The sequence below is a fragment of the Neomonachus schauinslandi genome, chromosome 2 (assembly GCF_002201575.2).
Source record: "Neomonachus schauinslandi chromosome 2, ASM220157v2, whole genome shotgun sequence".
Lineage (NCBI taxonomy): Eukaryota > Metazoa > Chordata > Mammalia > Carnivora > Phocidae > Neomonachus > Neomonachus schauinslandi.
This window is the reverse complement of record NC_058404.1, coordinates 43,870,056-43,889,951: the sequence shown is the minus strand read 5'-3', so window position 1 is coordinate 43,889,951 and position 19,896 is coordinate 43,870,056. Positions and strand designations below refer to the sequence as shown.

General features: G+C 43.5%; 1 protein-coding gene across 2 annotated transcripts in view; it reads right to left on the bottom strand.

Moving 5' to 3' along the window:
- Positions 1-14,407: 14,407 nt before the first annotated feature.
- Positions 14,408-19,896, bottom strand: part of PIWIL2 (piwi like RNA-mediated gene silencing 2) — a 71,108-nt gene continuing 65,619 nt past the window's right edge. Inside the window, exons 20-22 of one of the 2 annotated variants that reach the window (XM_021698899.1) lie at positions 16,645-16,898; positions 16,084-16,191; positions 14,408-14,564 (exon numbers count right to left, since the gene is read on the bottom strand). In XM_021698899.1, the coding sequence (XP_021554574.1) occupies positions 14,408-14,564; positions 16,084-16,191; positions 16,645-16,898 (519 nt within the window). The remainder of the gene's footprint in view (positions 14,565-16,083; positions 16,192-16,644; positions 16,899-19,896) is intronic. The other variant, XM_021698900.1, reaches the window with a different exon arrangement.

The window sequence follows — 19,896 nt, the reverse complement described above, 5'->3', positions numbered from 1 at the left end:
TGGCCACTCTCCCTCCTGCGTTTGTGGGGGTCCCAGAGGGCCCACTGGGTATTCTGCCTCTGGGAGGCTCAATGACCACAGTAAGGGTGGGGACAAGGTAGTTGGGTCTCAGAGACCTTGTGGCAAGCCTGCCCTGCTAGCTCCCTGGGAGGGCATGAGGCCCCTGGCTGGCAGCAGACTCTGAACTCCTTATCTGCTGGCATTCTGCCAACCTGCCAGCCTCGAGATCATAAAAGTCCCACTGTAGACATCTAGTGAGTCCTGGCTGGGGCCCCAGCAGCAAGACCTTTCCACATCCACTCCCTACCCTCACATGTCTCAAGGCATTCTGGAAAGAGAAGTAGAAGACTCCTGCAGAAGAAACTTCCACCCACACAAGCACAGGAACTTCTTTCCCCCTAAATAAGCATAGGGGATAACTGGCTCCTTCCTCTACATGTTTTCAAGGAAAAGACTAGAATTAGCAATTTCATCATCACACTTAGGAATAAAAAGAGAACCTTTCTTTGGTCTTCGCCATTGAGCCTCTCGGTCACTAGCAAGCAATGTGACTTGGTTAATGTGACCAATTAACCTCTCCAGATGTAGTTTCTTTAGTTGTAAAACAAAGAGCCTAGACTGAAAGATTCCCCAAATCCCCACAGTTCAATATCCTATTGTCTGTAGTTCTGCAAAATGCCTAAGCATTACTTTTTTCATGCAAACAGGTTGAATTATTTTAGCACAGTGGGGAGAAGGGGGGTCCCAATTCTCAGACATATACAATCTATTCACAGCACTACTACTTAGATCCCAGATCCTGTGAATACTGGACATGGATTCAGGTTCCTCCTGGAATAGAGTGGGATATGAGCAGGTAAGGAAAAAGGAAGACTGTAGGAAGGGTTTGAAAATAGAACCAGTGCAGTGACTGATACATACCTGCAGCCCCCCCACCCCAACAATGTTAGTCCTTCCAGCCTATTATCAATCCAGAAAAGGAGTATTTCTATTACCTGAAATCAGAATAGCTCCCAAAACTAAAGGTGGGGGGACCCCTCTTTTCCCTATGCCCAGTGATTCTGGGGGACAATCCCTGGCAGGGCACAAAAAAGCGGCCCACTCAGAGAGGCAGGGAAATTGTATCCATGTTCCCAAGGAGGAGAAGAATCAACCCTAAGTCTGCACTCATACCACTCCTTCAACCCAACCTACGTATCAGTTTCTAGGACCCCTAAATAATACACCCCATCCCACAGAGATGATGAGGATGATGAGACCTCTACCATGTTCCAGGAACAATCACAACGTGCTTCACGGCAGGGAGAACAGACCCACAGAGATTAGGAAACCACCCTGCTAGAGAGTAATAGGGTCAGGATTTGGACAGATTGATCTGGCTCAAAAGTCCACAATCTCCCACCACATTACACAACATGTCTAGTAGAGGGCTGTCTTTTCTGAGCTTAACTGAACACAACAGCATGGCCTCTCTTGCGTTGCTACCTTATTCTTCGTGTCTGGATGTTCTCTCCTCATCAAGAGTCTGCAGGAGCCAGGCCTCATACCCTCTTTGCACCTGGCAGTGGACACTGCAGAGCTGAACACAGACCAGGCCCTGTGTATTGACGTACTGGAGAGAAGAGGACTACTAGGAGAATCATTGAGCCTACAGTTCTTATTCTTCTTGCCTAAATGACAAGGCCATTAATTGTTTGATGCCCTTTAATCACAACTGCAAACCAAAAGTAGAAAGAGTACCACTGGTCTATCTCCTGGCTACCGCACAATTTACGAAAAGCCCACCTCTGGGCCTCCAACAAGAAATGGAATAGGTAGTTTTTAATTACAGCTTCTAAAAATCACAATTCTGGACATCCTTTCTCTTGCTTCATCATCAAGTTCCTCTCAGTTTTTATGGCTCTTGTTTTAAGAGTTAAGGATTAATCACAGATGCTGTAGATAAGAGATCTATTCTGACTTTAGCACTGACCCCTTCCCAAGGTCACAGGGCAAGTTAAGAGCAGAGCTGGGACAGGGACCAGGATAACCAGGCCAGTCCCCAGTACATGTTATCACCACCACTTCCCAGCAGCCTAACCACGTGTGCCTGTGGTTCCTAGGGAAGAGTGATTCTAAAGTCCAAACCAAATCCGGGGTGGCTCAAGGAAGAAAAGTCAGGTTCAAAGCGGCTCCTGCCCCCACCGTTCCTTACGCCCCAGGTGAGCATTCTGCCCTCATCAAATCATGCCCACACGGTCCTATTGGACACCCCGACCCTGGCAGACACTAGATCCTCACAACTGAAGCCACAACTCCGAGCTGAGAAAATTTTCTTGGCTTTAATTGAATCTCAGAATCACATGGTGAAACTGCTTGGACGGCTATTTTGTCCCATTGCCCTAACCCACCAAGAGAGGGCAGCCTGAGCCAGATCGCCCAACTTGGTCAGTAGGACCAAAAATAGCTAAAAAACCATGCCCAAGGGGTAAGCCAGGTCAGGGTTTAGCATAGTCCCTCCTTTGCCATTCTCCAGCTCTTGCTACTAGTCATCTGGAAGATTTGGGTTATTTTCCCTTTGCTGGTTGGCGATCCGGCCGGGGTGGGATGGGCTGGGGGAGAGTTCCCGGAAAGCAAAGTCCGGACACCAGTGTCCCATCGGAGCTGCCCCAAGAGCTGCCCACCAGATTTGCCCATCTACTCTCTGCTTTTTCTGTCCTCGTTATCTATGGGCTCCAGGAAGCCTTTCGGGCTTTTAGTGCGGCTATCTACGTTATGGACACTCTTCTCTGGCTCCCACATCCCTCGATCTCCAGCCGAAAGGAGAGCGGCTGCGAACCCCTTCCCTCGCCACCAAGTAAGCCCCATCGTGGCACCGCGGCCAGGTGTCCCCTCCATCCAGCGTCCGGGTCCATGTGCGAGTCCTCCGGGGCGCCTTCCTGGTCTAGCCCGAGGCTTCGGAATCCGGAGCCGAGCTGACGATCCTCGGCGCCGCCGGGCCCCCGCCCCCACCCGGTGACCCCGAGACTTGGAGGCGCGCCGCTTCTCCGCGCGATGCCCCACTCCTCAGCACTGCGCGGTCCCGCACGCACGTACGCCCTCCGCCCTCACCTGAAGCTCGGGCGGACGCCACCCGGGCTCCGCGCAACCTCACAAGCCAGGCCCTCGGGCGGCCCGCAGCGGTGACGGCAGCGGTACCTCAGTCGGTGTGTTCGCGGAGGAAGCCCGCGTGCCCTAGCCCCACAGCCTGCGTCCGTCCCCGCCACCGTTGCGCATGCCCCGCTATAAGCCAGCGCGTCAGCGGCAGGGCCCACCCCCGGCCCTTGGCCCCGCCCCCGCCCCCGCCCTCGCCCCACCCTGCTCTCCCCAGGGCCTGCCACGTGGGAACCCCGCGGCGGCAAAGCGACGTGCGCGAGCTGTCAGCCGGCCGGCCGCCAGCTAGACCCGGCCCGGCGCTGGCGCCTTGCCGCCCCAGGCTTAGACCTAGCTCGCCGGGATCCCAGCCCGACCAGCTTCGTCTTCTAGCCCTTCCGCGAATTCCATTCTTCATTCACTGAGGCCCCATAGACTCCTCCTTCCCCTGGAAACTCCCATAAAGACCTTTCTTAACACCTGGCCTCCATCCCTTAGCAGTAAGACTGCTACTCACCCGATATGTATGTATATATTTTAACACTTTTGATTGATGTAAAAACCTTCTCACCCCCAGCTCAATTCTGAAATGTACCCTAGGAGGGGACGCACCCATAGACGATGTTTCTTCTACACATTTCAACCAGCCAAAAGAACAAAAATTAAAACAACAAAAATATCCTGTTCGAGTTCCAAATAAACCATGCTATACTCAAACTTTATGTCGCATCGCACCCCCCCAAATAATCAGGCTCTCTACGGGAGCTACATTTCTTAATCCCAAACAGGGAGAATGTTAATTTTGGGGTGAGGCGTGTCCTAAGAATCTCTTCCGGTGTGGGATAGTCCTATTGAGATGGATATCAGGCCTCGGAAATGCAAATTTCTTGAGAAAATAAGCCACCCATTAAATTCCCATTGTTCTATTCTGCTGGACATCGCGATTATTTCCTCTACAGCTAAACCAGCTGCCACCTGCGTCTAGGGTACCCAAAGGAAAGGTCTTGTAGCAGAACTGTAGCCAGTTATTACCCATGTCCCAATTTTACCCCAATGACTGATGCCTCACTGGCACTTAGGGTGTCTGTGAATTTGCCCAGGGAAGGGGGACCATAGCCCACTCTGCAGAGTTCTGGAGAGAGGAAGCCTCATGCTGGCAGTGCTAAAGATAAAAGGAAAGCAGACAATCCCTGGAGCACGCAGCAGGAAGAATCCGGGGCTCAACGGCAGCTTGTTCCGAAGTACTGGGTAGCGAGGGGGAAACAAAGAATTGAAACAAAGCCAGAGCAGGCCAGAGTGTTTATGCCACTCTTGAAGAGACTAGCTGGGCCCTGGGTTTTTCTACAGTTCAGTTATCCTCATACTGCAATTACAGTGCTCCAGTTGGGTAAGGGGTGGGGTGATATTCCTCTCATTTTCCAAGTGATTTCAAAGTAATGGTATCTTGCAGAATTCCCCTCAGAGCCCCTTCATCTTTGTAATAACCCTTTATATTTGTCTTTCTTAGTTAAGCTCGGCAGTATTTTTCAGACATTATGTCATCCGTTGGGACTCAATCCCATCTCCAATGGACTGTCAGAAATGGTCCAGTGTATACCACTCCTTCCTTTCCTTAAAGTTCTGGGAAAGGAATGAGAAACTCACCCAGAGATTAAACAAAACAAGCATGCTTCTAACACATACAGCTCTGAAAAGTATTAAGCCCATAAAGGCATATTACACAGGGGTGTTAATTTCTTAAACCTGAGGTCCAAAAACAATCCCATGACTTTTCCAGGCAAGGTGTCAGTACTACACACAGGGGGACAGGCTCCTTTCAGAGAGACAGGAGGGCAGGCAGGACAAGACACCACCACAGGGCCTATGGCAGCATTTCACTTGTTTGCAACCAGATGAAGGGTAGAGTTGCCAAAGTCCACCAAAGCTGATAAGCTATCAGTAATCCATTAGGGGAATACAATTAATTATTAACACAAATTAAAATCAAAAGGTTTTAACTCTCCATATCCACCCCCACACAAAATTCTGTAGCTGAACCCTAAGTCTCTCCTTGTTGCTGAGTAGTACTCAATTTTTTTATGCCTAGTGCCATGCTTAGGTCCCCAATTCTATATTTCTTTTTACATAATATGCCCTTCTTCCTATTAGCCCTATTTCCACTTGTTAAAATTCTAATTCTTCAAAGCCACTTCCCTTCAGAAAGCTTCTTGATTCTTCTGTAGCACATTTGATCTACCCTTTCAAACTTTCTTGACTGGAACCCACATTAAAATGCATTTTACACTCCAGTATAAATAACAAGCCCAGTATAAATAACAATACAGCAAACAAGTTTTTAAAAACTTCATTAGTATACGCAATGTACTGATATTTTATATTCTACTTCAATCTTTTTTTAAAGATTTTATTTATTTATTTGACAGAGAGAGACACAGCGAGAGAGGGAACATAAGCAGGGGGAGTGGGAGAGGGAGAAGTAGGCTTCCTGCGGAGCAGGGAGCAGGGAGCCCGATGCAGGCTCGATCCCAGGACCCTGGAATCATGACCTGAGCCGAAGGCAGACGCTTAAGCAGACGCTTAATGCCTGAGCCAACAAGGCACCCCTCTATTTCAATCTTTTAAAAAGTGGTAACAAGCCCACTAAATTGATTTCAGGACCCATTATTGGGTCTTGAATTAAAACATTTTATATGGTTTATGGTACTTGCATTTTCCCCTTAAAATTTATTTCATTTTGGGGTGCCTGGGTGGCTCAGCCTTCAGCTCAGACCGGAGCCCCAATCGGGCTCCCTGCTCGGCGGGAATCCTGCTTCTCCGTCTCCCTCTGCCTGCCACTCCCCCTGCTTGTGCTCTTTCTGTCAAATAAATTTTAAAAATCTTAGAAAAAAAATTATTTCATTTTTATCTCTAACCTCATTAGACCTTAAACTGTCTTGATTACCAAAGATTTCTGTATATACCGGCATCTCCTAACATAACATCTTGCATGTAATAGATTCTCAGTATTTCTTGGATGAATGAATAGGCCAGCTCACTAAAAGTTTGTTGGACGATATTTAAGGGAACTAAGCACAAACACCAGGCATTTTCATGACTATTTCCCTTCTGACAAGTTACCACAGCTACCAGCCAAAAGATATGCAGATTACCCATAGCTGAAGTGAATGGGACAGGCTTGGGAAAGAAGTCAGAGAAATGAGACCCCAGCCCTGAGTGTGTATAGGGTGGGACTGGGGACTCAGAAAATCAAACACCCTTCTGTGGTTTGTGTTCACAAGGTAGGCAACTTGATCAGCAGGTGGGGCAAAGATCCTCTTTCTGATTTGCAGCCTACAGGTCAGCTGAAAGAGAATGAAGAGAGAAATCAATGACCAGGTTTCTAAGACACTTTCAAGGGGAAAAATGCATTTTTCATGTTTTGGCATGGTTTAATGAATTTAAGAGGGTCAGAGGGAACTCTCGTTTCCCCAAAATCATGTCAGAGGACCAGAACCTCACACTCTGTTAGCCAAAAGATTTAGAATGCCTTGGGGGGTGGGGGGATGGGTTAGCCTGGTGATGGGTATTAATGAGGGCACGTACTGCCTGGAGCACTGGGTGTTACACGCAATCAATGAATCATGGAACACTACATCAAAAACTAATGATGTGATGTATGGTGATATAACATAATAAAAAGATTTAGAATGCCTTTAGCTTCAGTCACTTCTGTTACCTAATTTTTTTTTTTTAATTTTACTTATTTGACACACAGAGAGAGAGAGCACAAGCAGGCGGAGTGGCAGAGGCAGAGAAAGAAGCAGGCTCCCTGCTGAGCAGGGAACCAGATGCTGGATGGGATCCCAGGACCCTGGGATCATAACCTGAGCTGAAGGCAGGTGCTTAACGGCTGAGCCACCCAGGTGCCCCATCTAATGGTTTTGGCAGACAAAAAAGACAATTGGTAAAAATAACATTTAAGTAGCAAACATAGGAATTTGCCCATTTCATCTACGATAACTTAATTTCTTGGCATATAGAGGATTGATATTTGTCTCTAATTCTAACCATTCATAGTATTCCCTTTACAATCCTTTTTATTTCTGTCAGGTCAGTAATCCCTTATTTCACTCCCGATTTTTGTACTTTCTTTTTTTTTTTCTTTTGGCCAATCTAGCTAAAGTTTTGCCCATTTTTTTTAAAAGACTTTATTTATTTAAGACAGAGAGACAGAGAGGGAGACAGAGAGGGAACACAAGCTGATGCTAACAGAGAGACAGAGAGGGAACACAAGCAGGCGGAGGGGGAGAGGGAGAAGCAGGCTACCCGCTGAGCAGAGAGCCCGATGTGGGGCTCGATCCCAGGACCCTGGGACCATGACCTGAGCCGAAGGTAGACGCTTAACAACTGAGCCACCCAGGCACCCCAAGGTTTGCCCATTTCGTTAATCTTTTTAAATAACTAACTCTTGTTTTTCTATTCTCTTTCATTAATTTCTGCTCTGATCTTTATTAGAAAATACCATTATTTTTGTCCTTGCCTTCGAATGAATGTTTACCTGGCAACAGAATTCCAAGTTGATGGTGCATTTTTAAGTTATTATTCCTTTGTATTAGACACCTGTTGTGGCTGATGACAAGTGAGCTGCTAGCTTGATGACCTTTCTTTGTCAGCAATCTTTCACCTCTAACCATTGCTAAGATTCTGTCTTTGGGCTTCTGTAGTTTTACTACAGTACATTTGAAGTGGATGTGCTTTTCTTTAGCCTCAGGTTCTTCAGGTAGAAGTTTGATATTTGTCTCCAATTCTGGAAAATTCCGTCTTTATATCTTTCATATTTTGCCACTCATTCTTTCTCAGCTTGCAGGAGCTCCTCTTAGACAAATATTGGAGCTTCTCATTCTCTCCTATCTCTTTTCTTGCACGGTTCCATTTATACCTCTCCGTGCTGCAATCCAATTGACTGCACTTGTTTCTCTCACCAGTCTGAGCCAATGTTTATGGTAATGCTTCAGCTTGTGGTCCTTCCACATGCTAATAATATAAATTCAGACTATGTTTATCTGCATGTGGCCCAGGCTTTGGGATTTTTCATGGATGCCTTTTTACCCCAAAGTTCCTTGTTGCTGCCCCAGGATGGTTGGCAGGGTCTCTTTCAGGCTCCAGCTCTCTTCATCCGGGAGACTTTACTCCTGTAGTCCAGCACCTCATAGGCATCTTCTATGCTTAACTGGAACAAGAATCCTCAGTGCTCCTGCCCTTGCCCTTTTATCCATAATCCTGGGAGTTGTGTTGGCATCAACTATTACCACTCTGGCTTCCCTTTCTTTCTTGTACCTCGATATTTTCTTTCCTTCTTCCTTCCCTTCCTTCCCTCCCTTCCCTCGTTCCATTCCCCCAAATTCAGCTACCTAACAACAACAACAAAACATTGTTTTTTTTCTATTTTGGCCAACATTTGTCAGTATGGTCAGTTTAGTCTGCCATGTTGCCAGAGGTCTCCCTAGTTTACTCACTTAAAAACATATTTTGTATTTTAGAGTAATTTTAGGTTCACAGCAAAACTAAGTGGAAAGTAGAGATTTCCCATTACACAGAGCTTCCCCCACTACCAACATCTTCCACCAGAAATGGTACATGTGTCATAAGTGATGAACCCACACTGACACATCATAATCACCCCAAGTCCATAGTTTACATCAGGGTTGATGCTTAGTGTTTCACATTCTACAGGTTTGGACAAATATATGACATATATCCACCATTACAGTATCATACAGAATAGTTTCCTTACCCTAAAAATTCTCTGTGCTCTGCCTGTTCATTGCTCCCTCTCCCCAACCCCTGATTTTTTCACTGTCTCCATAGTTTTTGCCTTTTCCAGAATGTCAGATAGTTGGAATCATACAGCATGTAATCTTTTCGGATTGGCTTTTCACTTAGTAATAAACATTTAAGTTTCCTCCATGTCTTTTTGTGGCTTGATAGTTTTTTTTTTTCTGAATAATATTCCATTACCTGGATGCACCGCATTTAATTTATGCATTCACCTACTGAAGGACATCGCGGTTGCTTCCAAGTTTTGGCAATTATGAATAAAGCTGCTATAAACATCTGCATGCAAGGTTTTGTTGGACCTAAGTTTTCAACACATTTGAGCAAAACCCAAGGAATGTGATTTTCAGAGAATATGGTAAAAGTAGGTTTAGTTTTTGATGAGTCTGGCTAAAGGTTTATCAATTTTGTTGATATTTTCAAAAAAAGATCCTGGTTTCACTGATCTTTTCCTTTTTTTTTTTTTTTTTAGTTTCTATTTCATTTATTTCTGCTCTAATCTTTCTTATCTCCTTCCTTCTACTGGTTTTGGGTTTTGTTTTTTCTTCTTCTAGTCCTTTAGGTGTAAAGTTATGTTGTTTATTTGAATTTTTCTTGTTTCTTGGGATAGGCCTGTATTGCTATAATCTTCCATCTTAAACAGCTTTCACTGCATCCTAAAGATTTTAGACTACTGTGTTATCATTTTCATGTCTCTCCAAGCATTTTTTAATTTCCTCTTTGATTTCTTGGTTGACCCATTCATTGTTTAGTAGTATGTCATTTAACCTCCAAGTATTTGTGGAGTTTTTTTTAAAAGATTTTATTTATTTAGGGGCACCTGGTTGGCTCAGTCAATTAAGCGTCTGCCTTCAGCTCAGGTCATGATCCTGGAGTCCTGGGATAGAGCCCCGCTTTGGACTCCCAGCTCAGCGGGGAGTCTGCTTCTCCCTCTCCCTCTACTCCTCCCCTGCTCCTGCTCACTCACTCACTCTCTCTCAAATAAATAAAATCTTAAAAAAAAAATTATTTGGGGATCCTGGGTGGCTCAGTCGTTAAGCATCCGCCTTCGGTTCAGGTCATGGTCCTAGGGTGCTGGGATCGAGCCCCGCATCAGGCTCTCTGCTTAGCGGGAAGCCTGCTTCTCCCTCTCCCACTCCCCCCTGCTTGTGTTCCCTCTCTCGCTGTCTGTCAAATAAATAAATAAGATCTTTCTTAAGATTTTATTTATTTGAGAGAGTGTATGTGCGCCAGTGTGGGGAAGGGACAGAGGGAGAGGCAGACAATCCCCCTCCCCCAGCAGACTCCCCGCTGAGCAGGAGCCCACTGTAGGGCTTGATCTCATGACCCTGAGATCATGACCTGAGCAGAAACCAAGAGTAGAAGTCTTAACCGATTGAGCCACTCAGGCGCCCCCATGTATTTCTGTTCTTTACAGATTTTTTCTTTTCTAGTTTCATAACGTGGTCAGAAGAAATGCATGGTAGGACTTTATATAATCTTTTTGAATTTGTTGAGACTTGTTTTGTGGACTAACATGTGATCTATTCCGGAGAATGTTCCATGTGCCCTTGAAAAGAATGTGTTATCCCACTGGAATGTTTTAAATATAGCTGTTAGGTCCATCTGGTCCCATGTGTCATTCAAGCCACTGTTTCCTTGTTGGTTTTCTGTTTGGATGATCTATCCATCGATGTAAGTAGGGTGTTAAAGTCCCCTGCTACCATTATTATTGATTACTTCCTTTATGTTTATAATTAGCTGCTTTATGTATTTGGGTGCTTCCATGTTGGGTGCATAAATATTTACAATTGTATCTTCATGATAGATTGTTCCCTTTATGATCATATAGTGTCCTTTTTTGTTTAAATAAATTGTTTTTTAGTAGGCTTCACACGGAGCCAATATAGGGCTTCAACTCACAGCCCCGAGATCAAGACCCAAGCTGAAACCAACAGTTGGATGCTCAACCAACTGAGCCACCCAGGCGGTCCCTAAAATTTTTTTTAATTGGAGTAAAGTACATAATAACCTTTGCCACTTTAACCATTTTATTATTTTAAGTAATCTCAACCCCAACATTGGGCTTGAACTCCACCCTGAGATCAAGAGTCCCATGCTCTACAAACTGAGCTAGCCAGGCGCCCCCTCCTTTATATAACTTTTGCTCTTTCTTTTAAAGTCTATATTGTTTGATACAAGTATTGCTACCCCAGCTTTCTTTTCACTTCCATTTGCATGGTAAATGCTTCTCCATCTTTTCATTTTCAGTCTGTAGGTATCTTTAGGTCTGAAGTTAGTCCCTTGTAGGCAGCATATAGATGGGTCTTGCTTTTTTATTCATTCAGTCACCTTACCTCTTTTGGAGTGTTTGGAAAAAAACTGCCAAACTGTCTTACAAAGTGGCTGTACCATTTTTGCATTCTTACCAGCAAGCGATAGAAGTTTCTATTGCTCCACATCCTTGTCGGCATTTGATCTTGTCAGTGTTCCGGATTTTGGCCATTCTAATAGGTGTGTAGTGGTATCTTGTTTTAATTTGTAATTCTGTAATGACATGTGATGTTGAACACCTTTTCAATATGCTTATTTGCCAACTGCATATCTTTGGTGAGACGTCTGTTCAGGTCTTTTGCCTGATTTTCAATCAGGTTGTTTGTTTTCTTATTATTAAGAGTTCTTTGTTTTATTTCAGGTAAGTCTTTTATCAAATATGTTTTTGGCAAATATTTTCCCTAAGTCTATGGCTTGTTTTCTCATTCTCTTGATTTTCCTCATTTGTTTTTAAAGAAAGAAAATAAATTCAGACAGGACAACTTACTAAGAAACTCAGGTAAAGCTAGGTATGGAGCCACAAAGTGAAAGTAGGGTCTTCTCCAGTAATCTTAAATCACTGAGAAATTTCAGGCATATAGAAAGGTAGTCTATTTAAAAAACTGCTTCCTTTTACACACCATTCAACGAAATGTTGCCCTGTAACATTGTACAGAAATTAGGCTCTGTCTAGGGGCGCCTAGATGGTTCAGTCGGCAGAGCATGAGAATCTTGATCTTGGGGTCATGAATTCAAGCCCCACGTTGGGCATAGAGCCCACTTTTATTTATTTGAGCCTACTTAAGAAAAATTAGGTTCTATCTAGAATGAGTGCGCCTGGGTGGCTCAGTTAGTTAAGCGTCTGCTTTCAGCTCAGGTCATGATCCTGGAATCCTGGAATCAAGCCCCACATTGGCTCCCTGCTCATCAGGGAGTTTGCTTTTCCCTCTGCCTATCCCCCTGCTTGTGCTCTCTAATAAATAAATAAAATCTAAAAAAAAAAAAAAAAAGAATGAGTTCAAGAAGCACTGCACCATTTCAAAATGGAGTTTCTAAATAAATACAAGGAGATGTAGTGGTGAAGCAAGCAGCCACTGTGCTTTGGGAAGGCATTTTTAAGGGTTACAGAAAGAAGGGCAAGCATTATTGGAAAAAGGGGAACGGAGAGGCCACTCTTGGAGCTGGCTCTCACATAGGTAATAGAAGCTGATGGGAAATGGGAAAAGAGATTTGAAAAACAACACACACACACACACACACACACATGCACACAGACACATCCCTCAATTGACCCTAGAAGACTGTTAGTGACTTTACCAAGAAATCTTACTAGCAGGTCACAGTGAAATTACCTTGCTACTAACACTAGAGATGCATCTTCATATTGAATAATAAACTAATAATTCTAACAAGTGTTGCAGCTCTAGGAAGGAAAAGAACTATGCCAATATATCAACAGCACTATTTCAAACACAAATTCACATTTACACAAATTTGTTTTTATTTATTTCCTACCCCACAGCCCAATCATTTCACATTAAGACTGAAAAACAAGGCAAGAAAACAGGAATAAAAAGTGAAGAAATTTTTGTATTATATTCAAGCATTTGTCTTTTCTGATTATATAAGTGAAAATGAGTATTAGGAAATCCAACTTCAAAAGAGAAATTCAAAATTCAAAATGCTTCCAAAGAGAATCAGAAAGCTGATCAGTTAAGCCAGAGACCAGTGATCCAATTTGTTTGATTCAGTGGTTTTAAATTCCAGGTCTTAGCCTTACCCTATGTCCTGCACTCCAAATGAAACCAGAAGTGCACTTAAGGACTATCAACGCTCAAAGTTCTTCAACAGAACTTTGAAGCAGAGGCTGGGCACCACAACAAACTGAAAACTTGCTTGGTTTTCTTCTTCTAAGGAGTTTTTTAAGCTAAAGTTTCTCTTCTCACACACTGTCCTATTAAATGGGAATTTCCGCTTTGTCCCCTCCATGCCATCACACCAAAAAATAAATAAATACAAATTCGAAAAGGGTAAATAAAACTGGCTTTTAAAACCAGTTAAAGCAAGTTAAAACTGAATTAACCCCAAAAGGGTTAGAAGATTTTAAAACAGGGGAAAATAAACACAAAAAACCCACAGGCAGAGTGACAACTTTCTAAGCTGAAAATCTGGACTTTGGCAGGAGTGTCATGTTTTCCAAAGCTGACTTCTGGAAATCTTAAGCTGGATTCAGAAAAATTCCTAACAAAATGAGCCAAGAGCCAGGAATAGGTTACTGAGCAAGGGAAATGAGTGATTCCATTTACAAACACATCAACGGAAAGAAGGCCACACATCCGAGAGAAAGGTTTAAGAAAGACTCACACTCTGTCATGAACCTTCTTAGCTGTTGAATTTCACCATGTTCTGATTCTTAATTTAAAAACTGAAACTTATTAAAGATCAATAACAGAGCAAATGTGTGTCGGGGGTGAGGGGTACAGAAAAATCAGTATGGGACACTGTAAGGCAACTAAAACATACAGAAAAAAACTTTATCTGGCCTCTCTCAGGAGACCAAGGAATGGCTAAAGGCCCCTTTCGAAAGCTTCAAAGCCAACTCATGTCACAGGTGTCACAAACTCAATCTGCAGACAAGATTAGGTCAGAAGGGCCTGACTAGGCCACCAGCTGGTTTTACTACGTGCCTTTCACACTTGCCAGCAATAGCAGTATCTTGAAAAACTTTGCCTCACAGGCCTTTTTATTACCTTTCTCTGTTGCCCAAATAAAGCAACCCTCTACTTTAAGAAATGTGGAATGACTTCATTCATTATCACCTCTGGTGCCAGAAATGGGAACTGCTTAGTAAGCAGAACTTCTGAGGTGTAATTGCTGCTTCTGCCGGTCTCCACAGCACATTGGGCTGTGGAGGCTCTTCCAGGTTCCCCCGTATTCACCTCTCCATCTATGCAGGAGCAGTACTGCCTCCACTTGGTCTACAAAGACCAGAAGGCAATTTCCAGCTGATATTTAGAATGGAACTTATTTCTTGGTGCTATCAGGTATAAAAGAGAAAAAAAAAGCAGAAAAGATATCTTATTCTACTGGGTCAGTGAAAAAACCCCTTCCGTCCCTGTTGCTCCTGCAAGAGTCGCAGCTGAGTTCAGAACGCTAACCTCCCTAACCAGCCCACATCCTGGTGGTCCAGTCACAGGAAGAACAGGTTCTCGCACAGCTGGATGGCTGGTTCATGATGCAAGATTTGTCCTGACAGGAAAGCGAGCTTGTGGGCATACTTGCAAGGAGCTGGAACTCTGATGGTGCCAGGCCAATTCCAGTACATGTGGCACAGTTTGAAAGTCAACCTGTAGGCCAAGAAGAACATACGATCCGTATGACTCCACCTTCAATCTGGGACATGATTATGTATGTACAAATGGGTGTATGACACACAGCATACTGTTCAAAAAACTGGGGGCTGAGAAATACATGATGCAACTTTTGGGAATCATTATTTTTAAGTGGATTTCCTTTCCACTATTTGTAAGTCAAGAGGACATGGGTAACATGGATAAATCCCCTCACTTCAGGTGCCCCCGTTTTTATTTTTTATTTATTTTTTATTTTTTTTATTTTTTAAAGATTTTATTTATTTATTAGAGAGAGAGAGAGCACATGAGAGGGGGGAGGGTCAGAGGGAGAAGCAGACTCCCTGCTGAGCAGGGAGCCCGATGCGGGACTCGATCCCGGGACTCCAGGATCATGACCTGAGCCAAAGGCAGTCGCTTAACCGACGGAGCCACCCAGGCGCCCAGGTGCCCCCGTTTTTAGATCAAAACAAGGTGGGGCGCCTGGGTGGCTCCGTCAGTTAAGCGTCTGCCTTCAGCTCAAGTCATGATCCCAGGGTCCTGGGACTAAGTCCTGCATCAGGCTCCTTGCTCAGCAGGGAGCCAGCTTCTCCTTCTGCCTGTTGCTCCCCCTGTTTGTGCTCCCTCCCCCCAACCCTGACAAATAAGTAAATCAATCTTAAAAAAAAAAAGAAGGTAAACAACAAGAGATTTTTTTTTTTTCTCAAGAAGAGGCTGCAGAAGGGTAAGTACTCCAGCAAAGTACTGATATAATCTGAGCCCAAGGACATTGGGTCTCAAAACTCACTGTGTATCATAATCACCCACGGTAGTTTTTAAAATAAGAATGCCTTACATTGCTTGGGGGTAAAGCCTGGGCATCACTATTTTTTTTAAAGCTCTTCAAATAGGGGCGCCTGGGTGGCTCAGTTGTTAAGCGTCTTGCCTTCGGCTCAGGTCATGATCCCAGAGTCCTGGGATGGAGCCCCATGTCGGGCTCCCTGCTCAGCGGGAAGCCTGCTTCTCCCTCTCCCACCACCCTCCCCCCCCCCCCCTTGTGTTCCCTCTCTCGCTGTTGTCTGTCAAATAAATAAAATCTTAAAAAAAAAATAAAAGCTCTTCAAGTAATTTTATTTTATTTTATTTTTTTAAAGATTTTATTTATTTATTTATAGGACAGAGAGAGAGAGACAGCGAGAGAGGGAACACAAGCAGGGGAAGTGGGAGAGGGAGAAGCAGGTTTCCTGCCAAGCAGGGAGCCTGATGTGGGGCTCGATCCCAGGATCCTGGGATCATGACCTGAGCCGAAAGCAGACGCTTAACGAATGAGCCACCCAGGCGCCCCAAAAAAGCTCTTCAAATAATTTTAATGTGCACAAGAAATACCAATCACTCTCCAAAAAGATACCATTATCATGAAAGACAAGAAGAAACTCAAAGGGTAAATATTCTGGGTGGTGGGGGGGATTGACCCCATCTTAGCTAGCTGGCCAGAATTACAAGACAGAAAGAGTAAATTATCTATCAGTCAGCTCACCTCTGCATGTGATCAGGGCTCAGGTTTGCAGTGTTGAGAACACAGACATAATGGGTAGGAATGCCACAACCCTGCCGTACATGATGAGCAAGAAGGTAAAAGTCCACCCTAGGAATGAAAAGGTACAAAGGAATGATATGGCCAGATCTGGCTAAAGAGAGCTGGAAAAGATCTTGGTGATCATTTTGGCTCCTCCACCTAAGGCTCAGAGAGGTCAAATGACTGGATCAAGGACATACACAGACCACCATGATTACAGCTCAGGTTTCCAGACTCAACAGGATATTTGAGAGTGGTAGTATGAACTAGCAAAACTGTATGCAGAAGGTTTAAAAAGTATGCACAACCTTAGGAAAAGAATGTGCATTCAATATTTTATACTTAAGAGGTAAAAGCTTTATTGTTGTTTTCTTTTTAATCCTTTAGAAAATATTTTATAACAGCAAAATCTCTGAGGATTCCATTCCACATCTCTCTAGGCAACCTCCCCATTCCAATATCCAGGGAACAGATAACTCCTCCAACCTATTCTTGTTGAAATATAATGTTTTCCCCACTTACCACTCACAGCTTGTTATGGTATGATCTACCACAGTCCCAGGGGAGGGAGTCACAAAGTGCTCAGTAGCAGCCAGGTACAGATTGGTGCTGATTTTCTTCTGAACTACAAATACTACCATCTTGGGCTGATAATTCTCAAAAGCTTCAAAACACTTCTGTAGCTGAGGAATCTCATAGTTGGCAACCGTCTTTAGTTGGCCATCAGACACTCCATCACGGTACACCACGATCTTCTCTGGGAGACAGTGGTTCACCTGCAACGGACACCCCGCTGAGGTGAACTGTGGGGTCTGGGGTTAATGACCGCAAGCAGGGAGAGGCTCACTCAGCACACAGCCTGGAGATGTGGCAGCAGATCCTTCTGACAGGGGGGACCAAACCCACCATGTCAGAAGGGAACGGGGGAAAGCTTCTAGTCATTTCTAGACTTCCTCAGGGTAGTAAAACAGACCTGGTACAGCAAAGGTGTTCTAAAATATGAAAGCAAAAATAAGCCAGTGATGAGTCACATACTATGGCACATACTCGAAGTTAAAAGGAATGGTAGGAAAATTAGGGGCTGAATCAATCTTCCTATGATTTGGATTTAACATGAATTACTGTCTAGGCAAAGAACAAGGTAAACTGTTAGAAAAATTCTATGACTGCACATTCTACAGATCTACCATCTTCATATTTTTATGTATAAGCAACATCCAAAGTTGCTAATTAGTGAAAGGGTCCTTTACTAAATATAATCTTACAATCAGGTACAATGTGAAACATTTTGCTTTAACTAATTAATGAGCAAAAAGTCACATTTTTTTATGTATAAGCAACATCCAAAGTTGCTAATTAGTGAAAGGGTCCTTTACTAAATATTATCCTACAATCAGGTATAATGTGAAACATTTTTGCTTTAACTAAGTAGTTAATTAGCAAAAAGTATAATGTGAAACATTTTTAACTAGTAATTAGCAAAAAAATAGCAAAAAACTGATTGAATCAGTTTGAAGAATAATGTGTTTCCCATTTAGAGAATATAATTATGTTCTAGCTGGGTATGATTTTGGTGGTTCAAGAGAATAAGCTGTTCTATTTTGAACTGGAAGTTCCCTGAAAAGTGCTTTAGTTTGGTTCACAGTTAAGTGGCAGTTTGATTCTAATTGCATGGCATAGGTTATTCACAATTCCCCTCAAAAACCTAAATTATTACTGAATTAAATACACACACACTATACATTCATTTTTTTTACACTATTCATTCTTTATACATTATTCTTTTTAAGTTTCAATTCAAAGAATACTTTTTAAACATAATCATTTAGAATATTTCTGGAGTTTAAGTTCAGAACTTAAAATATTTTATAAATGTCCCTTTTTTCCTAAAACACCTCAAGTATTCCATTTACAAATGTGTATTGATCTTCACAGTCCAAAACTGACATTATTACTCCAGTTTGTACTACATTTTTTTGTGTTGTCTTTGGCTCTCCAGCATCTATTCTACCATTTTTGGTAAGAACATTTAGTTTTCTTCTACCTCCAACAGGGTAAGTCTGGTAAGACTATTAACCCAGGTGCCTTCCCCTCATCCAAGGCTTTTCAGCACTTTTGATCTATGGGGCTAGATAATTCTGTTTTGCAGGGGCTGACACTATAGGATATTTAGCATTCCTGGCCTCTACCCACTAGATGCCAGCAGCAATTGCTCCTAGTTATAACTAAAAATGCCTCTAGACATTGCCCACTGGGAGGATATAACTGCCCCCAGCTGAGAACCACTGTACTAACCAAAGGACATAAAGATGACTCAAGTCATGCCAACATAATGTTCCTCCTTGCTCTGAATCTTGAGCAGAGAATGAAAATCACTTGGATTTTGGTAGTGTCTCTTTAGGTCCCTGCTTCTGGAACTTTAGGAGCTACCCTGACTCCTGTCCATTTCCCAGCTTGATGCTAAACCTTCTCACCAATCTTGAGACTCTCCATAATTTTATCAACTAATTCCCATTTTGCTAAAGTTAACACATTTCCGTGACTTCTGAAAGACTTCTTACTGATACACTGTGTTAAAAGGTGGATACCATAGGGTACTGAGATCAGGAAGAAACTCTTTTTTTTTTTTTTTTAAGATTGATTTATTTATTTATTTGAGAGAGCGAGAATGAGAGAGAGAGAGAGAGTACATGAGAGGGGGGAGGGTCAGAGGGAGAAGCAGACTCCCCGCTGAGCAGGGAGCCCGATGCGGGACTCGATCCCGGGACTCCAGGATCATGACCTGAGCCGAAGGCAGTCGCCTAACCAACTGAGCCACCCAGGCGCCCCAGGAAGAAACTCTTAATTCACAGACAAGGAAACACAGAGGAAGGACACTGGATTGGGATCAGGAGATCTGGGACTGAGTCTGACTCTGCTGTTCCTTGGCTATGATCTTGAACACTGTTTCCTCAGTTGAAAAGTGGAGATAAACGACCACCTTACCTTCTTGTCAGGGTTGTTAAGAGGGATATAAGATATATACAGTTGACTCTTGAACAACATGAGTTTGAACTGTGTGGGTGCACTTAAATACATTAATTTTTTCAATTCAGTACAATACTGTAAGTGCATTTTCTTATGATTTTTTTTTTTTTTTGAGAGAGAGAGAGAGAGAGAGAGAAACAGCATGAGAGGGGATAGGGTCAGAGGGAGAAGCAGGCTCCCCGCCGAGCCGGGAGCCCGATGTGGGACTCGATCCCAGGACTCCGGGATCATGACCTGAGCCGAAGGCAGTCGCTTAACCAACTGAGCCACCCAGGCGCCCCCTCTTCCTTATGATTTTAACATTTCCTTCTCCCTAGCTTACTTTGTTGTAAGAATACAGTATGTGATACATTTAACATACAAAAGATGTGTTAAATCTACTGTTTATGTTATTGGTAAGGCTTCTGGTCAATGGCAGGCTATTAGTAGTTTTTTTTATTATTATTATGTTAATCACCATACATTACATCATTAGTTTTTGATGTAGTGTTCCATGATTCATTGTTTGCGTGTAACACCCAGTGCTCCATTCAATACGTGCCCTCTTTAATACCCATCACCAGGCTAACCCATCCCTTCACCCCCTCCCCTCTAGAACCCTCAGTTTGTTTCTCAGAGGCCATAGTCTCTCATGGTTCGTCTAGTAGTTAAGTTTTTGAGAAGTCAAAAGTTATACACTGGTTTTTGACTGCGTGTGGGGGGGGTGTGTGCCCCTAACCCTTGTGTTATTCAATAGCCAACTACATT